Source organism: Lithobates pipiens, unplaced genomic scaffold (assembly GCF_037356315.1).
Source record: "Lithobates pipiens isolate NorthernLeopardFrog02 unplaced genomic scaffold, aLitPip1_a1.2 Scaffold_28, whole genome shotgun sequence".
NCBI classification, from domain to species: domain Eukaryota; kingdom Metazoa; phylum Chordata; class Amphibia; order Anura; family Ranidae; genus Lithobates; species Lithobates pipiens.
Window position 1 is genome coordinate 87,051,399 of NW_027507789.1, and position 13,083 is coordinate 87,064,481.

The window sequence follows — 13,083 nt, forward strand, 5'->3', positions numbered from 1 at the left end:
AGCTTTAACCCGGGACATAAATTCACTGTACTGTCCCTTTAAATGTCAGTTCAAATCCAATGCAAAAAAAAAAAATAGCAAGAAAAACGCCTGTTACTTTGTCCTGCCCGCATTCGAGCACCACTTGTAATGTTCGGGGGACCAGGTAGATCGCAGGACACAGGCTTTCCATACAACAAAGGGTTTATTAACTTAAAATAGCTTTACAGCAGCCAAAAACAAAAGGAAAAAGGTTTGTAGTCTCACCGAATTGCAAAGTCCAGAACAGCTGTCCTCATCAAAACAGAGCTTGATCTTGATGGCAGGTAGCTTCCCCTGCCAGGAGCCTTCCAAACAGGACACTGCTGTCCACTTCAGTTGCTGCAGTCCAAAATAAACACCATCCACCATGTCTTCTCCACTCCTCCACACCCATCTACCACTTCCTGTCTTGTTTTTTTAAAGACACTTCCTTAACAGGTGGGTTAATCAATTTTTATTCCCTTAAAGAGACCACAACCCAAACAGAGGGGAAATATAGCGTCCTTCCAGGACCCAGCCACGGCGTCCTGTACAGTATATATATTTTATATGTGTGTTTGTGCATAGGAGAGCCACCCTGTAGCAGTACAACTGGGGGTGGACCAGAAGTGGTTAAAACTATGCTTTTTTTTATTTTTTCCAGTAAAAAAAAAAAAAATGTAGCAGGGGAATCTTGCCACTGTTTCTAGGAAATTAAAGCACAACCCTGGGCAAACCGTAGAATACACAAAGGTAATGCATACAAGTTTATTCAGTCAAAGGATTTGTAATTATTCTTAAACCAGTGTTGTGATTTACTTGTACACACCTTTAACACATTGCTGGTATGACAACTTGTGTAATTTCCTGCAGAAATCTATGCTAATATGTCTTCTCTCTTTTTCTGACACCCAGCTGTTTGAAAGAACATGCCGACAGTATGATAAGCTGCGCAAGAGGGAGGCTTTCTTGGAGCAGTTTCGCAAGGAGGACATGTTCAAGGACAACTTCGATGAGCTAGACAACTCCAGGGAGATTGTCCAGCAGCTGGTAGATGAGTATCATGCTGCCACACGTCCAGATTACATTTCATGGGGTACCCAGGATAAGTGAGTGCAGCAACAAGAACACAGAAGTGCTACAACACTGGGACAATGTATTTGAGGAACATTACTAACACAGGACATACTCTGATCTGGATAAGCTTGCCCTGTCCCTTCAGAAGTAACTGATGTCCAAGCTGCATTGCTGCTAGTCACCCTTAAGGCATTGCAGACCGTTTTTCATTCTGCTAAACAGATGGCTTCATGATTTTTGCTATGTGATGAAGCTGTTTATTGCTTGTTCACCGAATTAGTCCAGGCTGGCCTTCTTTTTCCAATGTTTTAGATGTTCACTATTAAATATAGTATGCAAATCCAAATGGATATTAATGAACAGGGTGTTTGCACATACTTTATTAAGTAAAATTTGTTTATGTAAAACAGATGTCCATTTCAGTAATTTTTACATATGTCTGAATAGAAAGATTCACAGAAAATAACCGCAACAGTATATAGCCGGTCAACCCTTGATCCAAGTCCTTGCTCAAACACCAAGCTACACACTATAAACAGGTGTCAGCATACTCTGGGCCTTATCACCTTCCCAGTTTTGCGGACAAAAGGATGTAGGGTCATACACCACTTCTGATCACATGTACAAATCTTTTACCTAAGACACTCCATCAGTTTCTCTCTAGAGTAAAATCTAATAAGAGACTAAACTGATCAGAGAATAGGAACTGCTGGAATGTGTCTGCACTTTGTTCAGTAATTTTTTGTACGAGTAATTTGAAGTGGTGTGCAGCATTCATATATATATATATATATATATATATATATATATATATATATATATATATATATATATATATATATATATATATATATATATATTATTATTATTATTTTCTCAGAAGCGATTAGCTGACTTTGTTATGGTCTCGTGTCTTCCGGCAGATAATGGCGAGGCTTCTTGGGGCAGGTCTATAGATATTACATGAATATGTGTGACCACATGTTAATATGTAAATAGTGAAGGCCCAATTCAATACTGGTTTTGATCACACTAACACTCATATCATTGTGTAAAATTGTACAAAAAGCCTAAAAGAATGGGACTTCATTTATACCTTACCAGTGTTATAAAAGGTTTAATAACACAATATTACATAAAAATATCCATTTTATTATACAAAATAATTAAAATTCAGTAGAAAAATACTGCAGCACGTGTGTCACATGTTTCCCAGTTTTGTACTGCTTCTTCAGAATATTGGTTTGAAGCAGTTTACATAAAGTAAGAATATTTATATTAATATATATTCATATTCCATCTGATAATAAAATATAACCTACAGTGCTCAGCATAAATGAGTACACCCCTTTTGAAAAGTAAGCTTTCAGTCAATATCTCAATGAATACAAGAACAATTTCCAAAATTTTGAAAAAACTAGGTCTTATAGAACATTTGTTTAGCCCATTGCATAAAAGTAAGGTTAATAATATAGAAAGAAAGAAATGTGAAGCGCTCCCTCTTTAAAGAAATTATAAACGTATACAATATGACCATATAAATCAAAAATAAATACTGCCTCTAGTGGGAGTGTTGAATATAGCACATAATAGTATTGCAAGCAACACAAGTGCAGTGTGTGTAACCATTGACCTCTAGTGGACAAAAGAACACAACATATGTCAAAAAAGTCCATATATTCAGTGATATCTAATGTGAATAAATTACTATCCACATACAATCCAGCGGTGAATACTAGCAGCTTGACACCAAGTGGACCCGCCACCAGTCACACTATGCACTCACCTACCAAAGCGGCCCCCAATTAGTCCCAAGTAGCGCCTCCCCCTTTGGGGTCTCAATCCAGTATCTCTTAAGCTCCCAACAGTGGATTCCAGAGCATGGTCTCTCATAGGTTATGGTAACATAAACATATAGACGGAACTAGCATAGTGTAATACTGTAAAATGAAAATTAAAAACACAACCAACTATTCCACTCACATTTAAAAATGTACTAGCCCTGATGCCCAGGTGATGAATTTTAACAAATACAGATCTGTCCCTGGGGTCATAAAATCATCCAAGTCCTCGGCCCTGCTGCCCTCATGGCTGATACTGTACTTCCTACAACGATGTGATGATGTCACAAGCCCTGCCACTGACGTGTTTTGTCACTCTTCTGTGACTTTATCAAAGGGTATGTTGCAGGAGAATGTCGTTGTAGGAAGTAGAGGATCACACCATGAGGGCAGCAAGACAGAGGACTTGCGGACATTTTTGTGACCCCAGGGAGGGTTCTGTATTTGTTTTGAATTCATCACCTGTATGCACCAGGGCTAGCGCATTCTGAAATGTGAGTGGAATAGTTGCTTGTGTTTTAAATACATTTTGTTTTACACTATGCTAGTTCCTTCTTTATCCTCATGTTACCATCATCTATGAAAGTGCACTGTTGGGAGCTTAAGAGATACTGGATTGAGACCCCAAAGGGGAATGCGCTACTTGGCCTAATTGGGGGCCGCTTTGGGAGATGATCGCGTATCGTGATTGGTGGAGTATCCACTTGGTGTCAAATCACTCATTTGCTAGTATTCGCCGCTGGATTGTATGTGGATAGTCATTTATTCACAGAGGTTATCACTGAATATAGACTATTTTATTTATTTTTTTAACATATTATGTGTTATATTTATTTTGTCCATTAGAGGTCACTGGTTACACACACTGCGTTTGTGTTGCTTGTAATACTAGTAATACTAATACTATTATTTATTTTTTAATTTTTATTATTTATAATTTTTATTATTGTAATACTATTAGGTGCTATAGTCAACATTCCCACTAGGGGCATTATTATACATTTTTCATTTATATGTGCATATTGTATAAGTAAGTTTATCATTTCTTTAACCACTTTAAGACCAGGCTTATTCTTTAACCACTTCCCGACCGCCGCACGACGATGTACGTCGACAGAATGGCACGGGCAGGCATAAGGGCTTACATGTACGTCCTTGCCTTCCCGCGGGTCGGGGGCCCAATCGGGCCCCCGCCCGGTGCCTGCGGCGGTCGGTATTCGTTCGGGAGCGATCCCGGATGAGGGGACGGCTATTCATTCATGGCCACCCCCTCGCGATCGCTCCTGACGAATAGAAATCCTTTGTCACATCACTTCCTCTCCTGTAATGTAAACACAGGAGAGGAAGTGATGTAATCTCTCCTCCGTGTCGGTATTTTTCGTTCCGACACCGAGGAGAGAGGATCGGTGAGTTGCACCAACACGACACTACACAGTAGAACATGCCAGGCACACTCACACCCCCCCGATCACCCCCCCAATTACCCCTGCCCCCCAGTCACAGTGACACCAATGTAATTTTTTTTTTTTTTTTTTGCATTGGTGTCATTTGTGACTGTAATAACTGTTAGGGCAGTTAGGGTTAGCCCCCTTTAGTTCTAATGTACCCCCCTAACCCCCCCAATAAAGGTTTAACCCCGTGATCACCCCCCGTCGCCAGTGTCACTAAGGCTGGGTTCACATTGCAGCGGTTTATGAGAACGAATGTGATTCGCACCACACTGCAGTGCAAATCACATCCGATCTCTGTGCGATTCGAGTTCAGCCATACAGATAGTATGGCTGAATTCGCATCGCACCCGCTGCAAATTCGCACGGGACCCTTTTTTTGGCCCGCAGCAGAATCGGATCGCATGGGTGTTCACACCATGCGATCCGAGTTTGCAGATCGCACTGCGATATGCGAACTGATCTGGGGGTGTCATTAACATTTCACTGACACTCCCAGCAGTTCGCATAGGGCAGTGTGAACTGCCACCGGGAGGCATGCGATGCGGGAACCCGCCGCGGATTCGTGGCGTTCCCGCATCGCTCCAGTGTGAACCCAGCCTAATAAGCGATCGTTTTTCTGATCGCTGTATTGGTGTCACAGGTGACGCTAGTTAGGCAGGTAGGTATTTAGGTTCACCGCAGCTTTTTATAGCGCCAGGGACCCCCATATACTACCGCATAAAGCCCCCTGATTGCCCCCTAGTTAACCCTTTCACCAGTGATCACCATATAACTGTTACAGGTGACGCTGGTTGGTTAGTTATTTTTTTATAGTTTCAGGGCACCCGCCATTTATTACCTAATAAAGATTTAACCCCCTGATCACCCGGCGGGTGTCATTTGTGACTGTAATAACTGTTAGGGCAGTTAGGGTTAGCCCCCTTTAGTTCTAAGGTACCCCCCTAACCCCCCCAATAAAGGTTTAACCCCGTGATCACCCCCCGTCGCCAGTGTCACTAAGGCTGGGTTCACATTGCAGTGGTTTATGAGAACGAATGTGATTCGCACCGCACTGCAGTGCAAATCACATCCGATCTCGGTGCGATTCGAGTTCAGCCATACAGATAGTATGGCTGAATTCGCATCGCACCCGCCGCAAACTCGCACGGGACCCTTTTTTTGGTCCGCAGCAGAATCGGATCGCATGGGTGTTCACACCATGCGATCCGAGTTTGCAGATCGCACTGCGATATGCGAACTGATCTGGGGGTGTCATTAACATTTTACTGACACTCCCAGCAGTTCGCATAGGGCAGTGTGAACTGCCGCCGGGAGGCATGTGATGCGGGAACCCGCCGCGGATTCGTGGCGTTCCCACATCGCTCCAGTGTGAACCCAGCCTAATAAGCGATCGTTTTTCTGATCGCTGTATTAGTGTCACAGGTGACGCTAGTTAGGCAGGTAGGTATTTAGGTTCGCCGCAGCTTTTTATAGCGCCAGGGACCCCCATATACTACTGCATAAAGCCCCCTGATTGCCCCCTAGTTAACCCTTTCACCAGTGATCACCATATAACTGTTACAGGTGACGCTGGTTGGTTAGTTATTTTTTTATAGTTTCAGGGCACCCGCCATTTATTACCTAGTCTCACTAGTGTACCCCTAAATTTAGGGGTGTCTACTTTCCAAAATGGGGTCATTTGGGGGGGGGGGTTTGTGCCATCTTGGCATTTTATGGCCTTCAAAACTGTAACGCCCTTAGAAAGCCTGAAGGCTGTGCTTGGTTTTCGGGGCCCCGTACGCGGCTAGGCTCCCAAAAAGTCCCACATATGTGGTATCCCCGTACTCAGGAGAAGCAGCAGAATTTATTTTGGGGTGTCATTTCACATATGCCCATGGCATGCGTGAGCAATATATCATTTAGTGACAACTTTGTGAAAAAAAAAAAAAAAAGTTTGTAATTTTCCCGCAACTTGTGGCAAAATATAAAATATTCCATGGACTCAACATGCCTCTCAGCAAATAGCTTGGGGTGTCTACTTTCTAAAATGGGGTCATTTGTGGGGGTTTTGTGCCATCTTGGCATTTTATGGCCTTCAAAACTGTAATAGGTAGTGAGGAGTGAAGTCAAATATTTACGCCCTTAGAAAACCTGAAGGCGGTTCTTGGTTTTCGGGGCCCCGTACGCGGCTAGGCTCCCAAAAAGTCCCACATATGTGGTATCCCCGTACTCAGGAGAAGCAGCAGAATTTATTTTGGGGTGTCATTTCACATATGCCCATAGCATGTGTGAGCAATATATCATTTAGTGACAACTTTGTGTAAAAAAAAAAAAAAAAAAGAAATTTTTTTTTTGTCATTATTCAATCGCTTGATGCAAAAAAATAAAATATTCAATGGGCTCAACATGCCACTTATCAATTTCCTTAGGGGGTCTACTTTCCAAAATGGGGTCATTTGGGGGGGTTTGTACTGCCCTGCCATTTTAGCACCTCAAGAAATGAGATAGGCAGTCGTAAACTAAAAGCTGCGTAAATTCCAGAAAACGTACCTTAGTTTGTAGATGTGACAACTTTTGCGCAAACCAATAAATATACAATTATTGACTTTTTTTTTACCAAAGACATGTGGCTGAATACATTTTGGCCTAAATGTATGACTAAAATTGAGTTTATTTGATTTTTCTAATAACAAAAAGTAGAAAATATCATTTTTTTTCAAAATTTGCGGTCTTTTTACGTTTATATCGCAAAAAATAAAAATCGCAGAGGCAATCAAATACCATCAAAAGAAAGCTCAATTTGTGGGAAGAAAAGGACGCAAATTTTGTTTGGGTACAACATTGCATGACCGCGCAATTACCAGTTAAAGCAGCGCAGTGCCAAACTGTAAAAAGACCTCTGGTCATTTACCAGCAAAATGGTCCGGTCTGAAAGTGGTTAAACCTGTTATTTACAAGTTAAAATATATATATTTATTTATTTATTTTTTTGCTAGAAAATTACTTAGAACCCCAAACATATATATTTTTTTCTAACACCCTAGAGAATAAAATGGCGGTCATTGCAATACTTTTTTGTCACACAGTATTTGTGCAGCGGTCTTACAAGTGCAATTTTTTTTGGAAAAAAAAACACTTTTTTTAAATTAATAAATAAGACAATGGGGGGAAGTGGCTGACCATGGTGGAATCTGGACAATGATTCCTGTGCTCCCGACACACATGGCTTTCCCCACGGCCAAATAACTACCTGAAAAGAATACCCCGACAGATGCCCAGGAGGAGGGGGTCCCAGAGCATCCCGCGGTCCCCGGTAATTCCCTGCTATTTTGCCTCATTGGCTTCGGACCTCATGGAGATGGGTGCAGCCAACATGCCGCTGTCATCTACGACAACCAGCCACACAGAGCATAGCCACTCTCCTCCATGACCCTGTCATGCTGCTCCAACCACGGCTTCTGCAGCTGAGGTGAGAGACGTGTTCTCCAATCCCCTCACCATGCCTGAGCCTGTCTCCCTCTGCTGTCGATGCTGAAGACAGGCAAACCATGGCTGATAAAACCCCACTAGAAGCCCTTAGGCAAATACAGCACAGCTTGGCCCCTCTCCCTACCAGACAGGAGCTGGATCACTGGGTTCAACGGATTGAATCCTCCCTCAAGAAAGAGGTAGAGGATCTCTGGGCTCAGGTTGCCCATACTGATAATAGTCACTGCTATTGATTCCAATCAAACTGCACAGGAGACCTACATTGCTGCATTGGAAAACAGTGTCCCATCACAGATCCCAACTCCTCCAGCTCCGACTAAGATCAGAAGACATTGAGAACAGGAGCAGGAGAAACAGTATTAAGATCCAAGGTTTACCAGAAGCCACAGCTCCAGTGACAATTATATTTTTAATACCTCCCTCTGTAGAGCACCAGAAATGGAGCTTGATAGATTTTAGCATTGCATCGGGCATGTCCCCTGCTAATGGCTGCCCGAGGGATGTATTATACCGTAACCGTTACTATAAAGTGAAAGAACTGGTCCTAAAAATGACGTGGCACAGGGGTCCCATTGACTTTGATGGTGCTACTATTCAACTGCCGCCTGATCTATCCCGTGCTACCCTTGGGATGCACAGAGCTGTTAAACCCCTCCTAACTACTATTCATGAATCTGGTGCTACTTATACCTGGGGCTTCCCATTCCATGTGCAGGTAAAGAAGGAAAATCGTCAGTTCACTTTGCAGTCCCCGGACCAACTGTCTATTTTTGTTTTTGGGATCCGATCCAATCTCTGTCCCAAACTGGCTGGATGTTCTTTTTTTATGATCCTTCCCCTCAGATGTCAAATCCACTTCCCCAGAGGCATAGACGATCCAGAAGTGCTGCTTCTATACCGTCCTGCATCCATCCTTCTGATCAGGAAATGTGACAACCTCCAGGTGGCCTGTGAGCTTCCCAGGATGACCTTCCACTGATCGGTCAACAGGCCTGTCCTCCTCAGGCATGGGCGTCCGCAGCAGGGGGCAAGGGGGGTCAAGTGCCCCCCCCCCCTGGAATCCCCAAGGTGTCTGCCGTAGCCGCCGCCATGCTTCATTTATTTTCACTTTTTTTCTCTTTTTTTGTCCGCTGGCGACTGCATCCTCCGCCCTCTCCGACTCCCATGGATCAGAGCGCTGGATGGCTCTGTGTACTGCGGCTGCTCTGTAACATGGCCCCGCCCCCTCAGACCAGCTCATGTGATAGGGGGAATGTTGATTCTCTTTACTATCACACAAGCCGGTCTGGGGGGGCGGGCCATGTTACAGACTGGCCGCAGTACACAGAGCCATCCAGCACTATGATCAAGAGAAGGAGATGCTGCAGGTACAGCCCGTCCTATGTGCCACAGTGCCTGGATAGGAGGGGGGGGGGGGCGCCCTGCCAATTCTCCTATCCAACTTATTTTACTGTCCCCAGTTCACCTTGTGCTCCCTGCCCCCCCCCCCCGTGCACTCCACCACCACACTCTCCTGCCCCCCTCTCTCCTCCACCACACTCTCCTGCCCCCCCTCTCTCCTCCTCCACCACACTCTCCTGCCCCCCTCTCTCCTTCACCACACTCTCCTTCCCCCCTCAGTTTTCTCCTCCCCTGTTCTTGCTGCCCCCCCAAGTGCCCCCACTATCCCAGTGCTCCCCCCCAGTGCTCTCCCCCCCTGTCCCCCCCCGCCTAGTGTTCTCCACTCCCCCCCCCCACTCCCCCCAGTGCTTCCCCCGTTCTACCCCCCCCCCCCCCCCACAGTGCTCTCCGCTCCCCCAGTCCTCTCCCCTCCGTGCTCTCCCCTCGTTCTCCTCCCCAGTGCTCTCCCCCCTGTTCTCCCCCCCATGCTCTCCCCCCTGTTCTTTCCCCCCAGTGCTCTCCCCCCTGTTCTTTCTCCCCGCCTCTTCTTTCCACTCTCCCCAGTGCTTCCCCCCCCAGTGCTCTTCAGCTCTCCCCATCACTCTCCAGCCCCCACCCCAGTGCTCTGCAGCCCCCCATTCTCCCCACTCCTGTTCTTTCTGCCCCCCTTGTGCTCTCCAGCCCCCCCAGTGCTCTCCACCCCTGTTTTTTTTTGGCTCCCCAGCACTCTCCACTCCCCCTGCATTGTGCCCCCACCAGTGCTCTCCAACCCCCATAGTGCTCTCCAGTCCCCAGTGCTTTCCACCCCTGTTCTTTCTGGCCCCCACTGGTGCTCTCCACTCCCCCCTGCGCTTTGTACCCCCCCCCCCCCAGTAATCTCCAGCCCCCGTGCTCTCCACTCCTGTTTTTCTGCTCCCCCAGTGTTCTTCACCGCACCACACTCTCCTGCCCCCCCCCCTGTGCTTTCCTCCACCAAAACACTCTCCTGCCCCCCCTGCTCTCCAGCTCTCCCCATCTTTCTCTAGCCACCGTCCCAGTGCTCTCCCCCGTTCCCCCCCCCAGTGCTCTCCCCCATGCCCCCCCCCCAGTGCTCTCCAATCCCCACAGTGCTCTCCAGTCCCCACAGTCCTCTCCCCTCTGTGCTCTCCCCCCAGTGCTCTTCCCCCCCAGTGCTCTTCCCCCCCAGTGCTCTTCCCCCCCAGTGCTTTCCCCCCCAGTGCTCTTCCCCCCCCAGTGCTCTTCCCCCCAGTTCTTTCCCCCCAGTGCTCTCCACTCCCTCCAATTCTCTCCCCTTCAGTGCTCTCCCCCCCCCAGTGCCCTCCACTCCCCCCAGTGCTCTTCCCCCTGTTCTTTCTCCCCCCTTTGCTCTCCACTCCGCCCAGTGCTCTCCCCCCCGTGCTCTCCCCCCCCTGTTCTCCCCCCAGTGCTCTCCACTCCCCCAGTGCTCTCCCCCCTGTTCTTCCCCCCCCCAGTCCTCTTCAGCTCTCCCCATCACTCTCCAGCCCCCACCCCAGTGCTCTCCACCCCCCATAGTGCTCTCTAGTCCCCCATGCTTTCCACCCCTGTTCTTTCTGGCCCCCACTGGTGCTCTCCACTCCCCCCTGCTCTTTGTACCCCCCCCCCCCCCAGTGCAAATACAGAAAACGTTGAAAAATTATGTTTTTTTTTTTGTTTCAGTTTCAAAACTTTGTAAATAAGTAAGTTTTCTCCTTCACTGATGGGGCTACACTGATAGGCACTGATAAGGCGGCACTGATGGGCACCAATGAGGGGCATCCACAAGGTTACCATGCCCATATAGCCTAGAGAGTGTATATCTTTTTACATTGCAATACATCTGTTGTTGCCATATTTTTATCTTGATGAAAACAGCCTATACAGTGACAGTATGAGATCAAAATATGGCCACAACAGATGTATTGCAATGTAAAAAGATGTACATTCTCTAGGCTATATGGGCATGGAACACAGCCGCCAGAGTAACTTTCAATACAAAGTGAAGATGAGTTATCTGTTATATAACACATATGTATTACCAGTGGAAAGATTTTCATGAGATTGTCGAAAAGGGGCGGAGCATGAGTGGCCTTAAAATGATGCCCCCCCTTGGAAAAAGTTCTGCAGACGCCCATGACCTCAGGCACCATACTCTGCTTCCTTTAGTCTGCCTTAACCATGGAAAGGGGGGGGGGGGTGGCTGGAAGAGAAGGAGGAGGAAAGGTATTATAGCGGTGCCAAATACTACATTGACACTATGTATAAAATATTTAACAATATCATTTTATTTTAATGACAAAATGCAAAAACACTGAACAAATACAAACAATATGACATAAACAAAAGTTGATACAATGGGTACTAAGCAATTGATTATTCAGCTATTAAGCAACCAAAAAGAATCCCGCAGGCATAGATCTTGTTAGCTTGTGATTTGAGATATCAGCTCCTACATGTTTCGCCAAACCATTGGCTTCCTAATTGAAATGGCATCTACTTGTACTAAAGTAAACAAAAAGAACAAAGTAAGGCCCCTTTCACACATGCGGACAGTATGTCCGTATTTCATCCATCCGTTTGTGGATGAAATACAGACATACATGCATCCCTATGGGATAGTGGATGTCTGCGGATGAACATCCGCAGACACCCGATATCGTCCGCCTCCGCTATTGTCCGATTCTGCAGACGGAGGAAAATCCTATTTTTCTATCCGTCTGCAGAGCGGATCTGATGAACACGGACAGACGGTCCGTGCTCCTCCGATCCCCATAGAGGAGAGCGGAGAGATGACAGGGCGGTCCCTGCACAGTGTGCGGAGACCGCCCTGTCCGCCACCAGTCCCTGCACAGTGTGCGGAGACCGCCCTGTCCGCCACCGGCTCAGCGGGGACAATGGAGCGATCCCCGCTGAGCGAGCGGATCATCACGGGGCGGATCATTACTGATCCATCCCGTGTGAAAGGTGCTTAAGAATAAATAACAGAACAATTTACTTCAAAAACATAATAGTCTCAATTCAGAAAGCATGGCACAGTCACAAATCTATTTTGAAGCAGGGGCACTGAGAAACATTTTACACCTGTTTCTCAGTGCCCCTGCTTCAAAATTGATTTTCGTATATAATGGTAAGTAATTGAGGCTATGTTAGCCCCTTCTAATTTTGGGGTTTTTCTATCCTATAAAATACTTAATAATCGGGGGGGCGTGGCCTGGACGGTGATGGAGTAGGCCGCACGTGAGTTGTGCTCCGCTCTTGGTTCATCCTGTGCAACTATCCTGTGCATCGGCGACAGCCAAATACCGACGGGAAATACTGGATTAAGTCCCCTGCACTTATCCTGACATGTCTCCTACCAAGAAGAACAGCGCGACGATGTCTTCCCTGGACAAATACCGCAGACAAGATCGGGAGGCAACCCAAGATGGCGCCCCCTCGTCATCTCCTCCTCCATCAGCGACGAATGACACTGAGAAGGTACTGGAGGCTATCTCGGCCTGCCAGTCCTCCCTTACTACTAAAATTGAGATCAGGGTGGACGTATCCCTCATCAGACAAGACATGTCCAAACTCAAGGACCGAGTGAAAGAGACGGAGGACAGGATTAGCCAGACGGAAGATGTGCTTCACCCGCTGCAACACTCCCATGAGGAGTTGAGGCGCCAACTCCATCTTCTCTCTCAAAAGCATGACGATCTCGAGAACAGATCCCACAGGTCGAACCTCCGTTTTATAGGCCTCCCGGAGGGAGCGGAGGGCTCCGATCCACCTGCCTTCCTCGAGAACCTTTTGACCCAAACTTACGGTAGGGAAGCTTTCTCCACTACCTTTGTTGTGGAGCGGGCACATCGTATGCCGGCGAGACGCCC

At 46.7% G+C, this 13,083-nt stretch overlaps 1 protein-coding gene across 5 annotated transcripts in view; it reads left to right on the forward strand.

Moving 5' to 3' along the window:
- TUBG1 (tubulin gamma 1) overlaps positions 1–1,484 on the forward strand; it is a 317,008-nt gene extending 315,524 nt beyond the window's left edge. For all 5 annotated transcript variants that reach the window (XM_077459460.1, XM_077459458.1, XM_077459461.1 and 2 more), the window contains one exon: positions 916–1,484. In XM_077459460.1, the coding sequence (XP_077315586.1) occupies positions 916–1,113 (198 nt within the window). In that variant the 3' untranslated portion in view covers positions 1,114–1,484. The remainder of the gene's footprint in view (positions 1–915) is intronic.
- The last annotated feature ends 11,599 nt before the right edge of the window (positions 1,485–13,083 follow it).